The sequence below is a fragment of the Setaria viridis genome, chromosome 8, assembly GCF_005286985.2.
Source record: "Setaria viridis chromosome 8, Setaria_viridis_v4.0, whole genome shotgun sequence".
In the NCBI taxonomy this organism is placed as follows: domain Eukaryota; kingdom Viridiplantae; phylum Streptophyta; class Magnoliopsida; order Poales; family Poaceae; genus Setaria; species Setaria viridis.
Window position 1 is genome coordinate 30,004,506 of NC_048270.2, and position 26,415 is coordinate 30,030,920.

Sequence of the window (26,415 nt, forward strand, 5' to 3'; positions counted from 1 at the left end):
AAAATATATTCCATTGTGGATTCAATGAAATAATTTTAGTCTCGTAGATGTTGTTGAATTTTTCTATAAACTTGGTCAAAGTGGCACAAGTTTGACTTAGGACAAATCTAATGTGACGTGTAAAAAAACCTAAAGGGAGTACATAGCAATAGCAATAATATGTATTAAGAATTGTACTTATTTGATCTTAGTTGCATAATTTTCACTTGACAACATCAATTTTTGGTGTTCCTTGGAATAAACTCTTCAATGATATACTCATAATCAATGTTTTTTCCACTTAAAAAAATCAATCTTTCCAATATGTCACTCTCAAATGCTATTTATCATGGCTAGATCATTTGGTCTTTCTTGTGTCATTATATAACACATTGCATTTTTGAGAACCGGGTTCATATTTTCAGATCGACTTGCACTTGTAGAAGAAATGGCTTTGGAACACCAACGTCTAGATCAATTTGACATGTATAGAAAAATGAAAAGAACAAAATTGAGGGATACACGCTCAAACAATAAATAAACTAGTTCACTAGTTTGTACTTCATATATGAAGGATTATGTAGAATTGATCGATTGAAGGGGGAAAAAACCCTTTGTGGCTTATCTCCGGGTTGTCCCTGAGCGCCACATCGCGTCCTGGTACGAGGAATCGAAGGGCTGGAGGAGGCCTCACCGGCGCCGCCTCGCCGCCTCGTGCGAGTGACGAGTCGCGCCCTCGACCCTTGCTCACAGGCGTCGCCGGCTCGGCAGTCACCGCACCCTAGCCTATCGACAGAACGAATCGACGCCCACGTTCGGCCTTCCGAAACCTGAAAAGTACGAGGCGAGAATAAGAACTCAGCTAGGGTCTAGGGAAACATGAATCAATGGGCCCTCTTGAAAGTTGGGGGTATAATGTGAGTTTGGCTGTGCCAAGCAGTAATAGTGTAAATAAATCTTTCAAAAAGTAATAATGCAGACTCGGGATCTCTGTGCAATCTGACTCGATTAGAAGACATAATAGCTATGTTGTTAATATCGTTCTTCCATTCTTTTTTCAATCATGGCATGGAAAAATATCCCTATGCATACCTTGGCCATTTTAGAACAGTTTCGTGTGTCCAGGCGGACTTTGCAGAGAATGAGGTCATGTTTAGTTCCCCCAAAATCCTAACTTTGGCACTATGCAAAGAGAAGATTCCCCGTCACATCAAACTTACGGTACATGCATGGAGTACTGAATGTAGACGAAATCAAAAACTAATTGCACAGTTTTGTTGTACTTTGCGAGACGAATCTTTTGAGCCTAATTAGTCAATATTTGAACAATAATTTACAAATACAAACGAAATGCTACAGTGTTGCTACAATAATTTTAGTTGTTCAAAGTTGGGCAACTAAGCCTGAAATGACGATTTAAACTGGCATGTGTGTAAATCTAGAAGACACTCTGTTTCTGCCTACCTGCCAATTACAAGCAGACGAGCCGAATCCACGGATACCACCAAGAACAGAGCACCTAGCACAAGAGGGAGCCGACCCGACCCGCCTTCCCAGTCGCCGGCGGGATGGCTTCCTCGTCGGCGTACCCCGACGCTGACGAGAACCTGGAGGCCATCATCACCCGCATCGAGCAGAAGTCCCGCAAGATCGAGACACTCCTCAAGCAGTAATCCCCCTTCCCCCTTCTCCTGCCGACCTCCTCCTCCTCCCCCGCTTCTTGATTGGCCCAATCCTTTCTGCGCGGCGCGCGCAGGTCGAAGCCGGTGGAAGCCCTGAAGACGGCGCTCGAGGGGTCGCCCCTCAAGACCCGAGATGAGCGATGCAAGGTTCGATTTTTTTTTTCAATGCTTGGTCTTGTTTCTTCCATGGCTTCGATCTGGATTTCTTGACAGGCAGTGTTGGTTGGGCGCAGTCGGCGAATTGGATTGTGGTGCACCGGGCGATGATGGCGATTAAGGACGTCGACGGCATGTTCAATTCGCTAGATCCTGAGTACTACGACATCCTCATGAAGTGAGACACATCTCCATTCCTCTTCACCTCCCCTCCATTTTCATAACTCTTCCGAGATTCAATTTTCTTGGTCAGAGCAGGGCAGTGTCTTTTTACTTTGGATGGTGCCAATAGCCAGTTTCTGGTTTGGATTCCAGATGTGTATCACTGTATTGTAGCATTTAGTTGTATTGATCCTCCCTGAATGTGTCATAGTTGATGAATTGAAAACATCATACTTCCTAATGTGGAACAGAGCTTGTGATTTTGATCCTGCCATGCTCCTAACGATCTGTCAATGCGTCCTGGTTCGGACTTAACTTTCAATCTTTTCCCTTTTGGGGACTAGAAATGTTAATAACTTAGAGACTAAATTTGAGAATGATTCCATTGGAGTATATAGATTTGTTTTTTGGGGGCTGTTGCTCTCTCTAGTTAAAATAAATGCTATTTTAGATTTTGCGCATTCAATCTACTTTGGCTTTGATAATTATATCTTTATACATTTTGGATCAGCCATATGAAACAATGTGTAAAATCCTCTTTAAAAATTCTCCATAATTTTATTTGACAGATATATTACAATAGAAAATTATGATCAAAGCCATACTTTGAAGTCAGTGTGCAAAATGATATCTACGTGTCTGAATGTGTACAATTTTTGCAAATTTGCGCTACAGTTGACAATGAATTTTATTTTTGAAAACTGTACAGCGGGGGAGGCCCCCACTGTGATAAAATATATTAAAAAGGAAGAAGAAACTGTACAAGGATAAAACAAAAGGGGCACCAAAGTACCCTAAAAGGAAAAAACTTCAAGATAGAGCTATACAAGCTAAGCTAAATTAAATCAACCCAGTTAAGGTAAGGTAAGATTGTCTATTGCTTTCTTTGATTCTGTGAGCTTGAAGTCTGGCCTCATCCACAAAGTGTGGCAGTATGACTTCAAGAGTTAAACAATCACTGTACTTAGTCTTACCGGAGCATGAAATTTGGATACATTACTTCTGTCTTAATCTTAATAGTGCTTTCTGCACCATCATGTTCGTTGATCAGATATGCTGACTGATGTACCTAGGCTTATCCACATTGCCACTCCTATTTCCTATTTTTTATTAAGTTGCAACACATTTTTTTATGACAAAATTTGTGGCCAATTGAGTTGTCTATGCACTACTTCACTGCAATTCTTCTTCACTTTAATTGATGTGTGTGTCTCCTAACATCTGTCCACATATGATTCTTTGGCTCCTTTGATGGCACAGCTTCTGCTTGTTGCATAAGCTTCTTATTTAAAATGCTGTTGGAAAGCAGCTTCTGCTTATTGCTGCTTTTTAGTTCATTCACAGAATCTGCTTACCAATAAGCTACTGCAGAATCCTGGCTTTTGGTACAACCTCTGCTTTTTTTTTCCCCTGCTGGTTAGCTGAGAAATCTGCTTTTCAGTACAAGCTGTGACAAGCAGGGGGCTATAGCAGTTGCTCTATGAGCAGTAAAAGGTTTTGGAGTGAGGCATCAATATTTCCTTACGTGCTCTTTTGTTTATGATTTTTGTGGAAAGCGGTGTATGAAAGCAACATGATTTAAAGATGAATTTTCTTGCAGGTACCTTTATAGAGGATTATCGACAGGGGACAGACCAACGTGTGACCAGTGCCTCAAAATTCATGAAAAACTGACTGAGAAGGCAGGCTTAGGATGTATATTGCGATCACTTGCTGACACTGCAAACACTGTGTGAGCTTCATCTCTGAGGGTGGGCAGAACGAAGTTTGCTTCCTGCTTGTGATAAATCATAGCAGACAACTTAGGTATATGAAAATTTTTAGCTAGCTGTTTTGCATCTCTTTTTTTGTCATCTGTCAGTTTCAGTTAGAGCTTCATTGTACCTTACTAGAATGGCTGAATATGAACTTATGTAGTATTATGCTGTTTTGAACTCTTTTACTAGACTCTTGGGTTTCGCTACTATAGCTAAAATTCAAGGTGTTTCTGTACCATCAGAGCTGAAAAGATGGTTGGAATGTCTTTTTGGCCCCAATTGTTAAGCTTCCAATCTTATGGTTTTGTTCTCCATTCTAATGTAAATGTGTATTATCTGGCTACCAAACCTTTAGTTTTGTGTTTTGTGCTTAGAATGGCTGTTCTTCTTTCTTTCCCAAATGTATGGCCATACTTACAAAAAGGAAAAGGAGAAGGCGTGTGATAAATGCTGAAAGTGAAATTATTCTATGGTACTAGAATAAAATGTAACAATCACTTTTAGAACAGTACGTGTACTAACATTCTCATCTTTGTAAAATAACACTATCTAAAATATTGGTTGAAACTGAAACCCAGAATCCCCGGAAGTACCAGCTAATGAGACCCCTGAAAACTAGTTTCTTAAAATAAGTAAAAATAATACTACTGAATAAATTTCGTGCAGTACGCTCCATGCTTTCAGTGAATAGCCGAACTGCATGAACGCTAGCTAGTATATATTCATGCAACAACATTTTGCATTCAGTAACCATGGAGCGGTTGATTATAGGAACAAAGTTGTAGTCAGATTCATCTGAAAACAATTCTGTTCACTCAAAGAACTGCGCACGTGTGCATCAGAGGCATAGAGCATGAACTTAAAAAATCCCCCCAAAAAATCATAGGCGATCATGACACATGAACCACGCATAAATTGCATAGAAAAGCCTTACAAAGACATCAAAGCAGATGAATGAATATCCAAATTAGGTACTGAAGTCTAAACCATTTTATTAATCCATCAGTACTACTAATATCTCGAAATTCACTGGATCATCTCCAGGATTTTTTCCCCGAGGAAACAAACGGCTTATTACCGGAAACATAGGATCGACCGGATCTTATCATTCGATCAACCAACATTACAAGTGCACGACTCATTGAGAATCCTATGTGATAGCCAAGACACAATACAACTAGAACATGATGGGATCTGCACAGCAGCCGGCAGAGATCCCCATGAGCCCATCCATGGCCTGCCCGGGCATGTCCTCGAGCAGCCAGTCCTCAAGCAGCGAGAAGGTAGCAGTGCTCGCTCCCATCACCGGCGCCACCACCATCTCCAATGCCGAAGACTTGCTAACATCTCCTGTCGTCATCACAACCTGATCCTTGCAAAGCATTGAAGCTGCAGCGTCCTGTTCTTCCTGGAACTCTTGCATGGTGATCTTGCAGTTGGATGTCGCCGCTGGTGATGGCTTCATCCATGTCTGGAAGAGGTTGGAGACGGCAGCGGCCTCGTTGTTGCTCGGTGCGCTGGTGCAGGTGGTGTTGGGGTAGCTGTTCATGGGTTGCATTCCTTGAAGACTGTGGTGGCTGCTGCTAGTGGGGCTGTAGTAGTTTGGGCTGGTGACTGCGTTGGAGGGAGCGGTTTGGAAGGAGTCCGCTGCTGGCTGTTGCAGCCTCTTCACCTTCTTCTTGAGGTGTGTGTTCCAGTAGTTCTTGATGTCGTTGTCGGTTCTTTGAGGGAGGTAGGAGGCTATGGCTGCCCACCTGTATGTATGCACAAGATATGTTAGACACCATATTATAGTATTAGTAAGAGTATGGGAGACAAAGAACATTATTGTTGGGACGCTATAAATTATGTTATTATACAGTTAGTCAGGGCTTTGCTTGACCTATTTCAATCTTGTACTTGCCATCGAAATGGAATTGAATCATTTTTTTAAGCCAATGATGGATATGAAGTTGGTAGGTTTTACGAAATAAAGTTGTGAGTCTATGCTAGATTTAATGTAACTTTTAATCGGTCCTTGCATAGTGGTACATCAACAATTCTTAGAGAGGTTCTAGCTAAAAGAATCAATTTTAGGAATGGTGATTACTTGTTGCCAAGCAACGCCTGAAGGTGGATGATGATCCCTTCCTCGTGAGGGGTGAAGTTCCCGCGCTTGATCCCGGGCCTGAGGTAGTTTGTCCACCGCAGCCTGCAGCTCTTGCTGCACCTCATCAACCCTAAATCAAACATACACGCAACATCAAACCATGAAACACACTTCTCTCAAATAACTAAGCACAAACTACAAAACCAAGCACACTCAAAGAAAACAAAAACCAAGCGCAACCAAACATCTAGAGCGCCTGTGATGAGCTGGCTGAGATCCCAACTAACCTGTGTTCTCGGGCACGGACCGCCAGTTCCCGGGGCCATGCTGCTGGATGTAGGAGACGAGGACGATGTCCTCCTCCGGCGTCCAAGGCCCCTTCTTGACGCCGACGCCATTGTCGCAGCACGGTGGCCTCCCCATACCTGCTGCCTCCTACCTCGGATACACCTAGCTAGAGCTAGTCTTAGCTAGCAGATAGGCAAGTTGAGGAGCAAGAAAGCTCTGGCTGCTGCCTACACAGCCATGGCCCTGCACAACGGCCTCCGAAACCTTCCGGCCTTCTTGCTGGTACCCTCTCTGCTGGCTCCTTTTATTCTAGGACACACCACACCAGGTCACCTTTGTAACCTGCAGCAGCAGCTTTATCTCCTACCTGTCCCCTTGCCGCACAGGTTGCCCTAGCTCGGTCGCCACATGTGAGTGCTTATATACTGCATGACCTCATAAGCCTCTCCCCGCGCTGTGTTCTCCTGCTTTTGATCTCGCACTGTTGCTTTCCGACGAGAAAGTCAGACAGGTGATCACATGAATGGGCGTCCGGCGACCTTTGCTTTGCTTTTGTTCGTGTGCAGGAACGAACGGTTGACGTGTTGCTCAAGGACTTCCCTTTTTCGCTGTGGCCGCTCATGAGGGGAGTAATTGCGCTGCGCTTGTTTGCGTCGTCGTCTCTCCAGATTTCTTGGGCATTGATGAGCACCGTGTGCGTGTGTGCGCGCACCTGGAAGATGCAGGCTGGCTCTTTTCTCTTGCAGTTCAATCCAGTTCAGACGGGCTCTTGTTAAGAATTTTATTTGAAGAAGAACCGGATCACTTACTACTTATTACCGAAATCGACTGGGGATCCTTACGATGGATCCTGAGCATCATGAATTTACCTTTCCAAAGGGATTGGTTAAGTCCTAGACACGCACGAGTGATACATGCACACGTGAGTGGATTTATTCAGCGAGCAAATTAAAGAGTGTCTACACGGCCTACTTAAGGTTAGACCTCCATACATTATTGTACTTTACACGGCCTACTTAAGGTTAGACCTCCATATATTATTGTACTTTAGATGTGATACATCCTTCGTCCCAAAAATATTATTGTACTTTATTTAGAAGTTATGAGAATACTACACATCGACATGGTAGAAATCAAGCTCTACTCTATCCATCTTGAAATACAAGATATCCTAGAGATTTTAGGACATATTAGCAGGAGTAGCTAAAGATACGTATACTCCTAAGTACATGAGGAATTGTGTTGTCTGGCTCTTTTAATGGCAGCTGCATATACTAACAAGGAACTTATTTTTAGTCACCTTGCCTTGTCAATTTCAGGGATAATTAAATGAGCATTCATCCAAATATGCCTACAATACCTGGTATTTGAGGATAATTTTTGAATGCTTGGATGCCTTGTATTACATGACGGAGGGAGTATATCTTAAAAAAAATGTGCTTATAATAACAAAGGATCTAGTTGTAACAGAACATCATATCAAACTTGATTTTTTTTTTGCATTCCCTCTAAGCTCCCTCTCGCGGTGCAGACTTAGGCTGTATTTGGATTCACCTTACTTATTTTTAGGGACTAAAGTTTAGCCTCTTTTAGTCCTAAAGTTTCAAACAGACTTGCTAATGGGGACCAAACTTTACTCCCTAAACTTTAGTCCATACGTCACCAAGGGGTTGCTTATGGGGACTAAAGTGTACCCTGGACGCCCCTTGCCCTCATTTATAACCTGTCCGTGTCCCCCTCACCCCACCCGCCCCGCTACCCCCGCCGGCCCCTGTCCTCCCCGACCCCCACCACTGGCCCTTGCCCTCCCGCCGGCCCCCGCCACCCGCCTGCGCCGCTGCCCTCCCCGGCCCCCACCGCCCCCGCCCACCCTACCCGCTCTGCCCTCCCCAGCCCTGCCCTGCTGCTGGCCCCGCCGCCCCCGGCCACCCACCTGCCGCCGCTCCCGGCCTCACCGGTCGCTCCCGCCCGCCGGGAAGGGCTCCGTGAGGCCGCGCACGGGGAGGCGCAGGAACGCAACGCGGCCACCGGCGGCATCGCAGAACACACCGTCCCAGGCGTAGCACATGGCGGCGGAGGGGGAGGAGGAGGAGGAGGAGGGGGACCGTGCGGCGCAGAGGTCGGCGCCCATGAGGTTCCCGGCGAGGAGGAGGAGGAGGTGGCTCGACCATGGAGTGGGAGAAGGAAATAGGCAGAGACAATTAGGGGTAAGTTGGTCATTGTACAACTCATTTAATGCCCTTTAATCATTAGAACCAAGTAGGAAGGGACTAACTAGTCCCCGGCTAAAGGGGAGTTTAGTTCCAAGGTGAATCCAAATACAGCCTTAGCTTTCAAGTGGCATGTACACCCGGACATACGCATGCATATGCAATGCATGGATGGACATGCATGGACCCATCTGCTGGTCTGTGTCCTACCATGAACCATCGCCTGTATCACATTCACATGGGCATCGCGTATCGGCTTGTGACAACGAAAAAGCAAGCGATCGGCGTGAAACGGCTCGTGAAGTCGCGCCGTGGTTGACCCCCAGGGTTTACATACGTGTAGAAAAATTTGGTTGCAAGTCAAATGTTTATCCCGTACGTACACACGTAGTACGAACGAGCGCACGAGCTTGCACACGGGCGCGAAGATCAAAAGTAAAATGAAAAAAAAAGTGGTACCGGCAATAGTCAAAAGTACACTAGAGCTAATTGACTGAATATATGCATGACCCTGCTAGAGAATAGCATTTACTACTCCAAGTCTGTACGCCCATACATTTTTCTACAAGGTTTTCCTTACCAATCGGTTATGATAACCAGGACGGTCACTACCAATTACAGCCACAAGCCCACACTTCCCCAGACCTACATGTCTCCACCATCCGTCTATAGCTTAATAAATGTAAATCTCTAAAATGACTAGATCCTTTTTGTGATTTTGAAGACCCTACATTCTTTGAACTAAAGAGGGAGTGGTGGAGACCTTTAAATCTCTAAAATGTTGGACATCCATCATTTTTCGAATACCGATTCGGATATATCAACTTTATTAGTATCCATGCTAGTATTGGATATGGATACAGAAATCTACATTTACATTTTTAACAGATACATGTATAGGACAATTTGAGTAACTAGATATTCACTTCCACCCGTAGGTTGATGGGACATCATCACATCAACATCAATGATCTTGTGGGTCGTCCCTGCAGGGCCGCAGGCTGTCCCCAGAGTCCAGGACCAGCCCTGCATCTACACCATGGCTACTGTTGGCGAGATGACAAATTAGATGGGGCGGCAATAAATGGCTTCAGAAAATCCATGTACTCGATTATTCAGGAGTACAGACTTGTTAATCTGGACAATCATTAGAGGTTCAGGATTTGGAGGGTTTAATGGGTAAGCCAGCAAAATATATAAGAAAGCAGCGGAGAGCTAGAGAAATGAATCCATGATGTTTGATCTTCTCTTGTCCAGTCCCTCCCGATACCACTAGCAGCTCCTTCAGGGTCACTTTGTGAACGTGCACCTGATTTGCCCTGGTAGCAAACCCCCAACCCTCGACGGGGATTTAATTGCCCGGTCGTATCCCCGGGAGCCATTCTCCCTTCCCTGTCCCCTTACCTGTTGCTATTTGGAAGCAAGGCCTCTGCAATCCCCGGGAGCCGATGTCCCTTGGAATCACTCAGATTGCCCACGCATATCATAACTATATTGATTACGAGCTTGCTCATTGGTACGATACTCAGGATGTATGTACAAACTTGTGTATCATGACATATTGATTATGAGCTTGCTCGTTGTAAGCTGTAAATTGCACATGCCCAATATTCTGAAACTCCAAATAAACACTTAAACTGACATCGTACTCTGAAATATAAGCTGAAAGCTAAAACAAGTGATCTGCCTCAGCAATATAAACTGAAAACTAAAATCTGCACCAATATTTAAATTATAGTCCTCCAGCTCAGACACCAATATATTACATAGACACCAGTAACATAAAAAATGGACAAATAGTAGGTGCATGTATATAAAAATTGCCAGATAGGAGGAGCAAAATCTAGCTATGATCTTGAACGTTTCTCAGATGCTAATGATGAAGGCCACTTCACTTTTCTCTGATCATGTGTTGCTTCCGCTAAGTCATATGCAATATGCTGCCTCATAATGCCACCTGTTTGCAATATCAGTTGGAACACCAGATCGTAAACATTTTGTCTCATGGTAAGATACAAGTTATTTAATGCTCAAGCTATTAGTTTGATTTGCACATACCCGAGCAATCTTTTTCTTCAACCAAATTAGCCGGACACTTGGATTTTTTGTGCCCACCAATATTTTTCTATTTGTTTCACTTTGGAAAACTTCATTTGCATCAGCTTTTTGTTCATCCGATAGCCCTTCCATAGCATCCATAATGTCAATACATTTCTCGATTGAGTAGTCTTCATCACGTCTTTTCTCCTCTTCTAACTTTTCTAGAGTTTTTTCAATTTGATCTTTTCTAAAGTCAATGTAATCCTCAAGTTTTGCAGCCATCTGACTTTGTTTGTGTTTCTTTCCACCGGTAATATCTTGGTCCTCTGAATTACGACTAGCTGGAGCAGATTGAACTTCTGTGCTTTCTACACCACCAAGACCAAAACTGAGTGGATTTCTATCAATAGAAGCCATGCTATGATTGCTTTGCTCTGAGATACTTGTTTGGGGATTGGGTTCAGCTGGCAGCTCACTACTTTGTGGAGCGGGTTCAGGTTGCAACTCAGTTCTTTGTGGTGGTGGCTGAATTGATGTAAAATTTAAATCCCCTGTGGCTACACTTCCTATTAAACAAAAAATCAAGGTAACAATATCAACATCTTAGCATCTACAATAGCGAGAGTTCAAACTAGGAACATGATCTACAATGAAGTGACTCTCTAAAGCACCATCCACACCACAGCACTAAAACAAGAACAGAGGCAATGAGCAGCAAGATGAAAGCATTACCTTCATACAATAATTCCAAGCTATTATATAAAGGAAATGGCTTCTTGCAGAACTAGATGACTTTGTGGTTATCCTATTGAAGTACAACAAAAACATATGATTAGATGGTTTGTATAAATGTTAGTTGTTATATAAAGGGCTGTTATATAAAGTGGATTCTCCATTTAAGAGACCTAACCTTAATCAACTTTTTCCAACCTTTTGGTTCTGCAATGATCATACCCAAAGTGTCGTGCTAGCCAACACCACTTTTCCTTGCTTCTTTTATTATCTTATAGTTTCCTTTTAGCTCTTTCTCCTTTTCTTGCACTTGTTGCTTCATGAAATGTGTCGTTAGAAACATATCATTGAATTTGTTTGTGATATTCCTCCAACCTTCAACAGTCCACCCATTTTATCCCTTAAATATTGGGACGTTGGTAAGCTCTTTCAGAATATCCACAAGTCCCTTCTCATACGTGTAGCTCCACGTAGCCCTTTCCGTTGACATGGCTGCAAGAAATAAACAAGATTAGATAAACAAGATTAAAAATAAACAAGATTAGAAATAAACAATACAGGCTATCATGAAAACATTTATGCTTCACCTAATTATTACGGGCAGCCCACATCTGAAGAGCAATTTGGTCTCGTAGGGTGCTTCCTTCATTTGATTGTAGTTCATTTGGGTAGTTGTTATCCCTCTCTGGCAACTCAACATAATCAGATGGGTTGATATTATTTGGTTTGTGATCCAGCCACCCTTCATCCCCATTTAACCCTCTAATGAGATTATGAAATACTGCAGCTGCCGCTGGAATTTTAACTTGATTCTCTATTGGATGAAATGTCCCAACTTTCAGGATTGGAAACTGCTTTTTTAGCACGCCAAAGACCCTTTCAATATGATTGCATAGTTGCGCATGCCGATGGTTGAACAATTCTTTGTAATTTTCATACTGTTTTTCATGTCTCCTAAACTCACTAAGGTGATACCTAACTTCTCGGTATGGAGAAATGAACAAGGAAGTATTTGTGCATCCACCATCTACAAGGTAGAACTTCCCCACAGGTACATGGAAACTCTTCACATGTGCAGACCGTAGGACCCTTGCATTAGATGCAGATCCTTCCCAACAACATGAGATGAAAGTGAAATTTAAATCAAAGTCATATGCACACATGACGTTCTGTGACAATGTTCCCTTCCTATTTCTGTAGGGAGCGGCTCTTTCTTGTGCAATGGTGATAGAAACATGAGTGCCATCAATGGCCCCAATGCAGTTCTGGAAGAAAGGCATAAAGCGAGGGTCTGATGCAATCTTCACATGTGTATGGTTCACATTTGGGAGCTTCAAGAATCTATGAGTCAATACTGGAATTATATCGAAGAACTCTGTTATTTTCCTATGAATTGTCTCACCACTATGTTAGAATTCCTTTTTTAGCCTATCGGTGCTTGCATTATGAGAGAGCATGAACATAAACATTCCCAGCTGCTCCTCAACTCTAACACCACGGGTGTCACGTAATAAGTTCTTCACTCTAAGATAATTTGCTATAACTCTAAATATCTCAGGCTACATCCTGAACTCCACTTTGCACCAATTCTTGAGGCCTTCCAAGATTTGTATGACCCTTTCAGCACCAGACAGAGTTGAGGTATGCTCCGACCTTTTCTCCTCATATAAACACTGCTGAAGAGCGGGGACATAACTAGGAATAGCTCGTCATCCTCTTCTTCCTCCTCTAGCATGAATCTCCTAACTTCATCCTCCCAAGGTTCCATTATCTATATGTATGTATATGGTAAGGCAAGTAAACTACGTTACTCAAATGCATATAGTCTAGAAAAAAAAGAGAAAAAGCTCACAGGTTCTTACATATTTAGATGAAAAAAAAGAAACAACATCATTTGGAGAAGCAACAGTATAATTTGAAATATATACCATCAGTACTAACATTATGAATTTGTAATCTTGAGCAGCAAACCAAGGACATGTATGCCAACAATGAATGCTGAATACAGGCATCAAGAACTGCAATGCCATTCCGTTATGCAGATAGAGGAAATGATAGACCATCTTGTGGTTCTTATAGGCTATAACATGCAACATATTCCAATATTTAACAAGCTAATTGATTGCTGTGAAGGAAAAAAACAAATAAATGAGAGGAATCAAACGACTGAAATGGTGATACAGCAATAAAACTAGTGAGGTCAAACGACTGTAGGTCTCTAATTTGCACGAGCTATTTTGGTTGATTGAAAGTTTCATTAGGTACTAAGAGCAACTCCAAGAGTTCCCCAAAAAATTCTTCCCAAAATGAGATATTGGGAGCTATGCTAAAAATTTTTTCCCCAAAAAACATATTAGCCCACAGCAGATCGCTAAAAACTACTCCCCAATAATTTAAAAGAGGCCACGTCATCGCATTAGGCCCATTAGTATCCGTTGATTTTTACCGTGTCCAGAGCCCATCAAAAATACTCCTCCGTACCCTATCACGCCACCTGCCCGTGCGCCAGAGGTCTCACGCCGCCACCCCCGCGCACGGTGGACTTCAGCAGCCCCTGCACGGTGGACTTCAGCAGCCCCTGCACGGCATTCCTTGCCGGCATCATCCTCCGTGCACTGCACGGATCAAAGTAATGATTACTGCCTAGCATCATTTTCATTTTGTTTTTTTGTTGCGATCAGCTTTGACATGTGAGGATTCTGTCGTAATGTGTTTTTATGTGGCTGTCAATACCTAGGAAAAACAGTTCCTTCGATCTCCAACTATAATTGGAGACAGGTAAAAAGGAATTGCTATGAATCGAAGCCTTTCGATGCATCTAGTGTTGGATTCGTCGTCAGATGATGACGATGATGATTTCTTAATCTCTGTTACTCATGTGACCGTGAATGCGAATGAGTCCGATGATGAAACAAAACATCGTGGTTCTATCATAGGTCATCGAGTACTTCAGCGAGACAGACAGGCAGGGCATCAAAGGTTGTATCAAGATTATTTTTCAGATGATCCTACGTACGGACATAGTTATTTCAGACGACGGTACGTAAACAATAGATTTATTTCAACCATTTTTTTCAAAAAAAATTATATTATACATGTGTCTCATTACTCTTGACATGCAGGTTTCGAATGAGGCGTACACTGTTTGTACGCATATGGAATGCCGTAGAGGAACACGATGAATATTTCGTGCAGAAAAGAAACGCTGCCGGTGTACTTGGCCTTTCTAGTCTGCAAAAGATTACTGCAGCATTTCGGATGTTAACTTATGGAGTAGCAGCTGATGCTACAGATGATTATGTCCGTATTGGTGAGAGTACTGCTATTGAGAGTCTGAGAAGGTTTGTCAGTGCTGTTATTGAGGTTTTTGGAGATGAGTACTTGAGATCACCTAATGAAGATGATACTGCTAGATTACTTGCCATTGGAGAGAGTAGAGGTTTTCCTGGTATGCTCGGGTCGATTGATTGTATGCATTGGAGGTGGAAAAATTGTCCTTCAGCATGGCAAGGTATGTATACCGGGCATGTGCATGAGCCTACAATTATACTTGAAGCTGTTGCAGATAAAGATCTTTGGATGTGGCATGCTTTTTTTGGGATGCCTGGTTCCCACAACGACATCAACGTTTTGCACCGGTCTTCTTTATTCGCACGGGTAGCTGAAGGTCAAGCTCCAAAGGTGAATTATACCATTAATAACAACGAATATACAATGGGTTATTATCTTGCTGATGGCATATATCCCTCATGGGCCACAATTGTAAAGAGCATACCTGATCCACAAGGTAACAAGAAGAAATATTTTGCAACTGCCCAAGAAGCTTGTAGGAAGGACGTGGAACGAGCGTTTGGGGTTCTACAGTCTCGTTTCGCTATCGTTAGGGGGCCAGCTCGATTTTGGGATGAAGCCACCCTCAGACAAATCATGAGGGCTTGTGTCATTATGCACAACATGATAGTTGAGGATGAGCGTGATGAGGAAGATGATTTAAATTATGATGGGGTGGGAGAAAAGGTGAAGATTTCTCACGATGAAACACCTGAACTTGAGGAGTTTATTAAAAATTACAAGAATATAAGGGACAAAGATATTCACAATCAGCTTCAAGATGACCTCATCGAGCACTTGTGGCAACATCATCCAGACCTCTACAAATGATTACCTATAGTTAAACTCTAGTAATTGTTATTTTCAATAATTTTTGCTACTTTATAAATTTATTTGTAATTGGTGCATTAGTATTCATCATTTAGAAATTAAGGTAGACTAAGGTAGATGTTCATCGGCATAGTATATGCTCCATTTCTAAATTGTTGTAGTGTTCATCAGCATAGTATATGCACCAATCCCACATGCCCATAAGAAGTGTCTCCCAACTGCAAGTTCAGCTCCTGAAGAAAGGGACATACGAAAACACAACGAGGCAGAGAATCCTGATCGTACGCCTCCAGGGCCACATCAAGCACTTTAACGTTATGCTTCACTGCATAACCAATCCACATCCTCACATCATTGCAGTCTTCGGCTCAGAAATCAGCAGATTCAGCTCAACCCTGACCATTCTCTCTCCTATTTCCAGGAAGCAACGGAAATTTATAAATGACTTTATAGTTCAATATCAAACAGACTAAATCATCGATAGGTTCGAAGTGAATAAAACAAGTATGAAATTGGTAAAGAGTTCCTAAATCAACAGAACACAAACATGATAGTAATTAAGTACTAGACATAGATAGTCGACTCATGATCTCAGCGCGCAAGGACATGTAGTATTTCTTTTGCTCATCTAGCATGGCGGTAAGATCCATGGTCATAATCCTCTCTTCATCCCTCCTTTTTTGCAATTGGACCTCCTGGCTCCTCAACTCAAGAAGTAGTTTTTCATTTGCAACTCGATCCTGTTCAAGAGCAACTCGTTCTTGTTCAAGAGCGAAAGCTTTGTTGAACCTCTCCTCTTTTTTTAGCTCTTTCTCCCCATCAGTTTCTTTCTTCTGTGCCCACATATTTTCTAAGGTTGCTGTCACACTTTTTTTCTTCTCTTGCAGCAGTGCTAGTTTTGCCTTCTTCTTACCAATCGGCCTTGTCAATGCATTATCCTCTAGACCTTGAACCTCACCTTGTCCTATTTCACTTGGTGAACTTGCATTCGGGTCAACAGTTGAGCTTGTCTTCTGCTTCTTGTTAGATGTTTTACCAACAGCCAATTCATCAATTTTAGAAAGCCATTTTGGTTGTGTTCTCAGCTTATTCCAGCAATGCATGAACTGGAATGCTTTCTGATGTTCGTCTTCAGACTTGTACAAAGCACATGCCTCTGCAACCTACAAGCACCACCATACAAGAAATATTCATATACGATATATAAAAATAAAATAGTTGAAACAAATCGTGGTATTGCATAGTAAGTACCTTGTCTTTCATTGTACTACCACTCTGACGCCTTAACTCAATTCGTGCTAGACATCCACAAAACTTGTTCACACATTTTTGTATGGTCTCCCACCGGTGCATGAGAGAATTTATGGTACGCTTTGAGGTGCACGTCTTGTGTTCATGGAAGTAATCACAGATACGAGACCAATACTTGGCACCTTTTTGATCTTTGCCTACGACCGGATCCAAGCTTACATTCAACCATGCTGAAACCAAAACCTCATCTTCGTGGTCACTGAAGTTCTTTGATCTCTTATGGTTCGGCCTTGCGGAGGGGGCTGCTGGACCAACTTCAATTGCTTGGGATTGTTGGTCACCACATGTGTTGCTATAATAATGAGAATCCCCTAAATTGGTTTCATCCATCATCATGTTGGAAAAATATCCGTTTCCTGCCCAGTAGGTAGAAAATAAACATCAAGTGGTATATGGAGGCTACACATATAAAAACTTGCTCAAGTGGCATATTTTATCATGCCAACAAGATGGTGACTACATGCTAGGAGCCAACTAGTCAGCTAGCTAAGTCCCTAAAGTGAAGGGAATATGAGCCAACTAGTCAGGATCACAGCTGATTTTAGTATTTATAACTCATCTTATGAGAAGCAATGAAACTGTTCCTTGTTCCTACTTCCACTTAACCACATACCCTTTAGTTTTGCTTCACAGCATAGAACCAAGTTTCTTTTCAAAGTAATACAGTTCATTCACATGCCTGCAGCTCAATTATGAAGTCGACAGTACAAAGCTTGTACAGAACAAGAATTACAAGGAACAAGGCCCTCACACGTCACTATCAGATTAAGGATAAGCAAAGTTAATGATCTAGAACTACCATAGCACATTGCAAATACAAATACATCTCTCACAGATCACAGTCAGTCTACATGCAGTACCATTATCTATGTCTCTATGCTATAACAATAATGGACAGTGCGGAAGAGAGTGATAAGAGACCAGAGGGAAATCCTCCGAATGCAGGATCCTCGGATCGAGATGTTCATCTGGCAGCAAGGAAGGGAATGGATGTAATTTCATGAGCACGCTATGAAATGCAGGAGTGTCATAAGGACCATTAAGGCATCCATCAGGACCATTCTGACTCACAAGGAACCAATATGTCGGCTGGCCACAGCCACTGCTCTATTTGGCGGATCATCAAGCACTGTCATGGCCATGCAGCAGCAGCAGCACCATGTGACAAGTTTTCAGACAACAACCGCTTTTTTGGCTATCAAGCAACAAATACAAGTCCCGTTTTCTGGTCACGCTTGCCATGCACATATACTATATTGTATTAATTAGCAGGCCAACTACTATTACTTTTGTTGGCAAGACCCATCGGCGCCAACGCTATCATCCACATGTGCACAGGCTATACATTGGCCATGGAGCAGTAGTAGAAGCAGAACAAGGAACGGAGAGGGAGATGTCGTTGTTAGCTTGCTTTAATTTTTAGCTAAGCCAAGTTCGTTAGCTGGATGAGATTAGCAGGCTTTAATTTTTAGCTAAGCCAAGCTACTGCACTGAATTGAATAGATCAAGATACTAACTAGCTACAGGCCAACGCAAGCATGCAAAGACTAAAAAGTCTACTGTTGCCGGACAGAGACATTTCACATGAATTCAACCGAGCTGAGATGCTGACCCTTCAGACAAATAGAAATAGCAACAGTGCAACTAGCAAGCAAATGAGAACACTTGGTTGTGAGCTAATCAGATCTGAGAAACAAAGCCAAGCTGGTGGCCACACAATTAATTGAAAACTGAACAAATAACAGCAGTTGCTACTGTACTGAATCGAACTGCCTGAAGCTCTGAAGAAAAGCAATATGATAATACAAGCTAAGGTTAGTTGCCACATTATCTTCAATCAATGCAAAATCCTTCTATAGGCAAAACAAAGCCACTTAGAATTGACTACACAGCACAAGAAATCTATCTTATCTCACGGGGAATTGAGTTAAAGAGCTTATGATTCATACCATTCACAAATGGGTTGCCGTTGGCCGCTTGTTCGAAAGCACCAGAAGGGCCGCCGCTGGATGGGTACGGCACCGTCGATAGGGAGTCCAAATCATCACTGGTAAGAGCTACAATCGGAGGACCTTGCAGATCACCACACATGTCACCACTACCAGGCAGGTCGAGGTCGTCGCTGCTGGACCTCTCCAAATTTCTGCTGCTGCTGTTCCATTGAGGGATGTGGTCGCCGCCGACGAGCACCACACGCCGTTGAAGCATCCCTCCACTGCGCCTTACTTGGCCCTGCCGTGGTGCCTGCATCTGCACAGGCAACAAAGAGTTCAGGCACGTCCAAGCGAAGATATGCAGAACAATATCAGCAATGCAAGTTAGCTCTGTTCCACAACACCATTGTAATATATTAGTTGTATTATGGTTCCATCTAATAAAATAAAGTAAGTTCATTGTTGATATGAAATATTCTTAACTTATATGGCCTTCAGTTTAGACAAAAAAGAGCAGTAAATTGTTTACACCAGTCACCTTCTTACACCAGTCATCTCAATATCATCATAGTAATTACTTTATAACACCAATGCATTATCTGAATGATAGTGCACCAGTTTCTATTGCTGAATTCAACGGCATAAGGAAAAACAAAGACTCAGTCAGCTATCCCTTATTGATAGGTTTTAGACTACTTCTAAGTTCAGTTAGATATGACACATAGATGTAAGTTAACAAAAGTTCAATATAAATATAGTTCTGTTGCTAATTTCATAAGTAGTGTTCGAGATCACAAGGCTAGAATGTCTTGTGCTCAACACTAGTGAACACCACTGTCTAGGTATCTGTTGCTTGCTAAGTTCAGCAGCAGAAGCAAAACAACAGTTCAGTCACTTATAAGCAAAGATCACGCTGAACAGTGAAGATAATGCAAGTTAGTTCTGTTCCCACGACTCATGGTACTCCAGATCTGGAATGAGGGGTTTACCCTGAGGCGCTCGGAGAGGACGGAGGGGGTGATTAGCTTGTACTTGGGCGCCTCGGAGAGCAGCTTGTCGTAGGTGGCCTGGTCGAACAGCACCGAGTTCTTCACCTTCTCCTTTTGCTTTCCCTTGCTCCACTTCTGCAAAAACAAATAAGCGCATCCACCATTAGAACCCCAGAGATGGCAGCAGCCCTGATTGTACGAAGAGACGAGCGAGTCGGAGAGACAGCCGCACCTTCTTCTTTTGCTTGCCACCGCCGCCTGGAACCCGGACTCTTGCGCAGGGGAGGAGAGGAGCGTACTGCCACCCGACGCTCGCCGTCCACCGGGATGCCGCCCCGACCTGCCGCCGCCTGGCCCTCGCTGTCCACCGGGACGCTGCCGCGGGCCGCCGCCGCCGCGTAGCGCTCGTCGTCCACCCGGCCGACGCCCCTCACCCCGCTGCTCTCCCCGCCGCCGCCGCTACGCGCGCGGGAAGAGGCCGCACGGGGAAGGAATATCTGCTCGCGCGCGCGGGAACGGGTGGGCTCACGCGCGGGAATCGCGATTGGGGGAGAAATGGGAACGCTAAAATATACATGGTGGTAGGTTGTTTTTTAGCGTTGCTAAAAAATTGGGGAAGGTTTAGGTGTACTGTTGGAGTTTGTTTTTTCTCTTTTTTCCCCAAAAAAAGTATTAGGGGGTAAGATTAGCAGTCTCTTGGAGTTGCTCTAAAATATACATGGTGGTAGGTTGTTTTTTAGCGTTGCTAAAAAATTGGGGAAGGTTTAGGTGTACTGTTGGAGTTTGTTTTTTCTCTTTTTTCCCCAAAAAAAGTATTAGGGGGTAAGATTAGCAGTCTCTTGGAGTTGCTCTAAGGAACCTAATTTTTCAGGTTTTTAGGTAGGACAACCATCCAAACTAACGGAACCAGTCGAGCTCTCCCCTCATTACTATTATAACGTGTTGGCCATTTTCAAAGCTTGATCCAGGTGCCTGCATCATCCATTATTATGACTGTAGACCTATTGGCATCAAATTTAGAACATAGCAGGAAGATTACCCACGTAAGATTGCTTGGTCAATCAATACTACTACACTACCGCTATCATGTGGACATTGGTCAATCAATGAAATTCCGTGTAATATATCATTAGTGCCTTGCTTTTCAAAAGAAAAAATGTTAACAATACCTTAGACCAGAAACCATAAATTCTGATATATAAATAACACACTATTGTTAGAACTGTGGATCACTGAAGAAACAAGGACAATAATTAGCATGGACAAGCAGTACGGACTCCAGGGCTGAGTGCTTGAAAGTTTGAACAATAATGCAATCTGAAGTCGTAAACAAACTACCAAAAAATAGTAATGCGATCGATCTGGTGCCGAGCTGGAACCCAGATCTTCAGTCCTACTTGTTCTTGCAATATGAAGTCAAAGCAATCTATGTACAACAAGATAATGGATCTTGGAATTAGAACATAGAAGGAAGGCTCACCGGAGGATGAGGCAAGGCAGCCACGGAGTAGTCACCGGAGATGGGGGCAGTCACGGAGCAGCGGAGATCGAGCCGGCGCGGGAATAGGGAGGCGACGGGAAGGATGGGGAGGCGACAAGGAGCAGCGACGGGGAGGTGCAGGAATGGGGGAGCCGCACGGGCGACGCCACGACGGTGCTCGTAGGTCGCCAGTGGCACGGGGGACGGCGGTGCGATGCGGTTGTCAGCAGGGAATAGACGCCCGGACCCTAGAGGTGGGGAGGAGTCAACCTGTGGAAAACAAAGGGATAGGGTAGAGCTCTCCTGGCAAATAGGCTTCCAAAAGGCAGATTAGATTGGCCCGTGGCCGGAGGGGCGCGTGGGCTTCTAGCCCAGGGAAAGCGTGGGGATCCCCTAGGGATTTGAGTTCCCAAAGGGGCCCTGAGGATGGGGTATGCCTCCTGGAGTCCCAATTGATTGGTTGGGTGATTGGTGCGTGTGTGGAATTAAGTTTTAATCAATTTTAGCATTACAAGTATTCAAGAATTATAAATAAATAGAGAATCAGATTTGATTAAAATTCAAGTTTGAACGACTTGCAACAGTATGTGAAATATAATTAGGAAAAGTTTAAAATTTGGTGATCTTTATAGTATGCATCAACACATGACACGCCCTGAATCTACGCTCGGTGATGATGAAACAAGATGAGCCTGGTTCCCAAGGGAACAATTAAGTGACAGGGAGAGAACTGTGCAATTACTCATTGTGGTTGCTCGAGATGTGACATGGAAGGACATATAATCCAATTAATGCAGTGTGTTAATCACACTAAAAATATTATGCTTTTTAATGGGAATTTGCGTTATTATTTATTTTTTATAACCGCCATGTAGAAAGATAATCTTTTGTTCATAAAATAGATTGCACCTGGTCGTTGAAACTTTCAGTAAGATTGACACTATAATCAGACAAACAACGTTGGAGCTGAAACATAAATCACCGTTTCCGTTCAAATTGAAAATTGCAAATAAATAACTTCACATACATCACAAGTATATAAGAATGCACCTATGATTGTCCCAAAAAGTATTTCAATGCAAGTTGTGCAGAATATACTACAAAACTAGGTAAAAGTACATGCATGTTTATTCAACTTCATTTTTGTTCACATTATCTAAAAACCTTCATTTATTCACCGCCCGCACTTCCATCCTTTGAAATTACAACCACTTGTAAGGTTGGAGCCCCAAATATTATGGCAGAAGTCCTGAAAAGTAGTTTTTCGATAAGTCCAATGTGGTTAGGCTTATTGGCATCAGAGGCATTTGACCGGTTAATTGGTTTGAGCCAAGGAAGAGTTGTATCAGAGACATGTTTTCCATGTTTGCTGGCAATCCTCCACGAATTTGATTGTTGGCTATGCTCAAGTATGTGACTTTTGAGAATGTATTGCAAAACCAGTCTGGAAGGTGATCACTTATACTTTTTTGTAGAAATATCAAGTCTATCAATATCCGCCATCCATTTAAGCCAAGAAGGAAACAGAGGTCCCATCTGACAAGATCCAAAATGTCCTTCCATCAGTGTAAAGGGAGGTTTCCATTCCGAACCGATCTTAATCATTAAGGAATTAGAAGACAAATCTATCCACTGCAAGCTCTCTTTAGACCAGTAAAGCTAGTAAAATTCCCAACAAATGACGGGAGAGGTCCAGTAATGTTGTTTTCAGCCAGGTCAAGAATATTCAAGCTGGTTAACTGGGCCATGAGGTCTGGTATTACTCCGCTGATGTTATTGCGTGCTAGGCTAAGAAATTCCAAACTGGTTAATTGCCCTATCCAATTTGGTATTGATCCGCTGATGTTATTGCCTGACAGGCCAAGAAATTGCAAGCCTGTTAATTGCCTCATGCAGTTTGGTATTGTTCCAAGGATATTTGTTAGGATCGTCCAAAAACTAAACAACCTCAAGCGTCGTTCATAGGTAAAATCTCTCTAACCTCGCAAGTTCAAGGAACAAAACTCGGTTAACCTCGCAACTTCTTATGGAACCTATTCTGGTAATAAAACTCGTACCCTCGCATCTTCTTTGTTACTTTGGGGATTCGAAGCTGACAACTATTGGCTGATAACTAAACTCCAATTGAGCTAACCCTCGAGTGTTCGAAGTCAGTCTCGAACACCGAGCTTTCACCTTTTTTACTTTTTACTCAGGAACGAAACCTGAAGGAAGACGTCGTGAGGTTACAAGCTTTTGGAGCAGCATGACGGACCAAATGCCATGAGGTTGGGCGTTTTTCTCGAGCCAAGGGTGAAGGCATGAGCTGGAGGTTTTCTGGCGCAAAGGTGAAATCCCGAGGTTGAAAGGATGAAGGCGTGAGAAGCGTGACTACATGAAGGCACGAGAAGCGTGACTATATGAAGGCGTGAGAAACGTGATTACATGGAGGAATTCAATTTGTACACGTTACCCCAATGACCTTTATATACGGCATATTCTAGGAATGTAGTGGTTGAGAAAGGACATTTTCGAAATGTAAAGTGGCTCACGGGTCACTATAAAAGAGGAGCCCTACCCCATTGTAAAGGGAACCATTGTTTTTCAGAACTTCCAAGTATAATCTCTTTCCATTCACAAATCTATTCGGTATGAAATTTCTTTGAGACTAACAATATTGTACATTTCTCGACAGGTCAAGACGTTCCAAGCTGGTTAATTGTCCCATCCGGCTTGGTAGTACGCCGCTTATGTTATTGTTTGACAGGTCTAATTCTCTCAATCTGCTGGATTGACAATAATGTGGCAGACTCTCAAGCAACTCTGTTATGTCACCGTATAAGAGTTTTGACCCTATGCGTAGGACTTCCAAATTACAAAGATTTCTTAGGTTTGTTGTCATGATACACTTGGGCTTGCTGCCAAAAGGCTGCGAAATATCAAGGTCTTCCAGATATGTCATGTCTTGTAGCGAAAGCGGAAGTGGACCGTACAAACCTGGCGAATAAAGGCTGAGGTGTTTGAGGTCTCGGTTATGATCCAAAACCAACTGGATGCAATTGGATGGTCAAAATAGTTGCTTGAGAGATCATGACACATCTGTCGAGTGTGTGCCTTAGCCATGACACATCTGTCGAGTGTGTGTCTTCCGTAGAAGAAAGATCAAGATATTGTAGGTTCGACAAATTGCCAAGATGAGATAGCACGTTGCCAGAAAACGGTATGCTAGAGAGGTCAAGATACTTTAGGTTCTTGAGAGAACCCAAGAACTTTGGAATGCGACCGTCTGACCCTTGAAGGCTATTCCCGCCCTGAACAAGGTGCTCTAGATGCTCCAAAGAAAGCAAAGACTGACTTATCTGCCCAACCATGGGTGCAATAATCGGGTCGTTCAAGTCACTACGAAGTCCAAGCCTGACGACATGGCCGATCCGGTAGCTGCACTCACCGGCAGCAATCCAGCTGATCATGGCCACGGGATCCTCCTCGCTATGAGTCGAGAAGGCCTGCCGGGTCGCTGGTGATGCCTTGCTTGAAGGCCAGCAAGGCGTCCCTCTCATGGGGTATTCACGCGCCGGCACCATTGCCGGCAGGTTGGAGCTTCACTCCATCGGAGGCGAGGAAGGAGGTGGCCACGGCTGTGATGATGGTGAGCAACAACCTGGTATGAGGATTCATGGTCAGGCACTGCTATCTGTGGGTTGGGATTACGGCTTGTTGTGCTTATAATTGGATCCAGTCGACGCCTTTAACTAAGGTCTAAGTCGTCGTCGCTCGTCGACCTCCTGTGCATCTGACATCAACATATTTCTCCTTTCAAGCAATGGCTGATCCAATCTTCATGACCTTTACTCTTGTTGAAAGACTAAGGAGGAGACTGCATTAATCCGCTTGGGTACTAGGCCTGATTTGCAAACGATGGTTCGTCCGGCCCATTTCTCACTCCAACCTGGACCATTTCTCATGCCTGTTCCGCCGTTGACTCGTTAGATAGCCCGATATTGTTTTATTAGTAAATTGCATCCACCGTATAATAACTTGCCAGGCGGGCATTTAAAATGATCAGTTTAGTATAATAACCGGGGAAACGAAGATTGTGGCCCAACATGGCATGTATACTTATGTGTATCTGATTTGCTGCCAACAATGAAAACTTTGCAAGGTGTACAGATGGACTGCTTGAAACTTTGCAAGCGTGGGCTTAAACAATTGCTTGATCATCTTTAAAAAACTGATCCCTATTTTGTGATAATGTGAAATTACCTGACTAATGCTTGGCCTGTTTGTGAAAGGCATTATATTGGACAAGCACAGGTCCCTGTTTGCCTATGATCAACGAGGGATTCTTTGTGCTCCTACCAAATTGTTCTCTTATAAGTGTATGTTGTTCATTGGCGATGTTGATGTGGCGTCCAAAGCGGGCCTAATTTTCTAGTAGATCAAAGCAGCACGGGCTTCGATTTCTTTGTGACTGGAGCTGGGATTTAACATCATTGGAAGCTTCAATGATAAAATGACAAGGAGAGAGAGAGACACACACGCACATCGTGCTAGTTGCTTCGTGCTTTCGTTTTTTTTTTTTGAAATTCTGTCATAGGGGCCCACGGTTGATGCTCATATTGCTCACGCTGTGGCCCTTCCAATCCGATGCCATTTTTTACCCGTGCCCGAAATAAATAAAAAAGACTTCACTGTTGTGATGGGAAGGGCAAAATGGTCGTTTTAAGTTGGACTTAACAGCCACCTGGATGGAAGTGCCACAAAAGGCATAAAAAGACAATCCTGCTGTCAAATAAGAGAGATAATTTTTTCTAGTATTATAAAGGGAATCAAGATTAATTTCGATGTCATATAAGGAATTCTTAAAAAAATTGTACAAGGGATGCCAAAAAAGAGTTGTGAAAAAAGTTGTATCACAGAGACCAATGGGCCCGCCTTGGCGACACGAGGGCCCAACCATAGCCTGTGGGCCGCACCAGCACCAGCAGCAGCAGCGAAAAGCAAAGCAGCAGGCCCAGTGTTGGCTACGGCCTGCAACAGCTCACTGGAGAGAAACGAACCAGTGAACCACTTCTGCTGCGGCCGCGATTCTCACTCTTTACAATCACGTCAGACGTGAGATGCTCCTGTTTCCTGCAACGGTTTCTAAATTCGCGAGCATAAATGCCGCCCAAAGCTGCTGGCAGTGTATCTTAATTTCCCGCCTTCAATTGCCGCCATTTCGCGTCAGTACTCTAACCACCAACGCTCACTCTCCCGGTCTCCCCTGCTCACCAGTGTTGCTGTCTCTGTCTGTCCCTCCCAGCTGGGCCCGGTGTTGATCTGGCACTGCCTATCTGTACACCAAGTCAGATCTTAGGCACTTTGGGGTCCAGAGATTTTCGAACAAAACTTGTATAGGTTTATTTAAGGGCATAGATCATGCATGACAACCAAATCCTACATTTGTATACAATTTTTTTGCAA

At 43.3% G+C, this 26,415-nt stretch overlaps 5 protein-coding genes and 1 pseudogene across 5 annotated transcripts; 2 read left to right on the forward strand and 4 right to left on the reverse strand.

Annotated features, from left to right (window-relative positions):
* Window positions 1-1,427: 1,427 nt before the first annotated feature.
* On the forward strand, window positions 1,428-4,015 carry LOC117834206 (actin-related protein 2/3 complex subunit 5A). The gene is made up of 4 exons (XM_034713834.2): window positions 1,428-1,648; window positions 1,736-1,808; window positions 1,895-1,995; window positions 3,580-4,015. The coding sequence occupies exons 1-4, from the start codon at window positions 1,548-1,550 to the stop codon at window positions 3,713-3,715; spliced, it is 411 nt and encodes a 136-aa protein (XP_034569725.1). The 5' UTR covers window positions 1,428-1,547; the 3' UTR covers window positions 3,716-4,015.
* Window positions 4,016-4,703: 688 nt separating this feature from the next.
* LOC117866518 (transcription factor MYB60) lies at window positions 4,704-6,507 on the reverse strand. The gene is made up of 3 exons (XM_034750738.2): window positions 6,113-6,507; window positions 5,826-5,955; window positions 4,704-5,490 (listed from the first exon to the last, which is right to left on the reverse strand). The coding sequence occupies exons 1-3, from the start codon at window positions 6,246-6,248 to the stop codon at window positions 4,914-4,916; spliced, it is 843 nt and encodes a 280-aa protein (XP_034606629.1). The 5' UTR covers window positions 6,249-6,507; the 3' UTR covers window positions 4,704-4,913.
* Window positions 6,508-11,682: 5,175 nt separating this feature from the next.
* On the reverse strand, window positions 11,683-12,863 carry LOC117834470 (uncharacterized; annotated as a pseudogene).
* Window positions 12,864-13,907: 1,044 nt separating this feature from the next.
* Window positions 13,908-15,256, forward strand: LOC117834471 (uncharacterized). The gene is made up of 3 exons (XM_072290295.1): window positions 13,908-14,134; window positions 14,218-14,543; window positions 14,757-15,256. The coding sequence occupies exons 1-3, from the start codon at window positions 13,908-13,910 to the stop codon at window positions 15,254-15,256; spliced, it is 1,053 nt and encodes a 350-aa protein (XP_072146396.1).
* A 430-nt stretch (window positions 15,257-15,686) lies between these two features.
* LOC140223615 (glutathione S-transferase T3-like) lies at window positions 15,687-17,215 on the reverse strand. The gene is made up of 2 exons (XM_072295653.1): window positions 16,508-17,215; window positions 15,687-16,419 (listed from the first exon to the last, which is right to left on the reverse strand). The coding sequence occupies exons 1-2, from the start codon at window positions 16,901-16,903 to the stop codon at window positions 15,814-15,816; spliced, it is 1,002 nt and encodes a 333-aa protein (XP_072151754.1). The 5' UTR covers window positions 16,904-17,215; the 3' UTR covers window positions 15,687-15,813.
* Window positions 17,216-17,989: 774 nt separating this feature from the next.
* Window positions 17,990-24,533, reverse strand: LOC117834472 (uncharacterized). The gene is made up of 5 exons (XM_072290296.1): window positions 24,318-24,533; window positions 20,971-21,240; window positions 19,723-19,917; window positions 19,491-19,625; window positions 17,990-18,817 (listed from the first exon to the last, which is right to left on the reverse strand). The coding sequence occupies exons 1-5, from the start codon at window positions 24,531-24,533 to the stop codon at window positions 18,470-18,472; spliced, it is 1,164 nt and encodes a 387-aa protein (XP_072146397.1). The 3' UTR covers window positions 17,990-18,469.
* Between the last annotated feature and the right edge of the window lie 1,882 nt (window positions 24,534-26,415).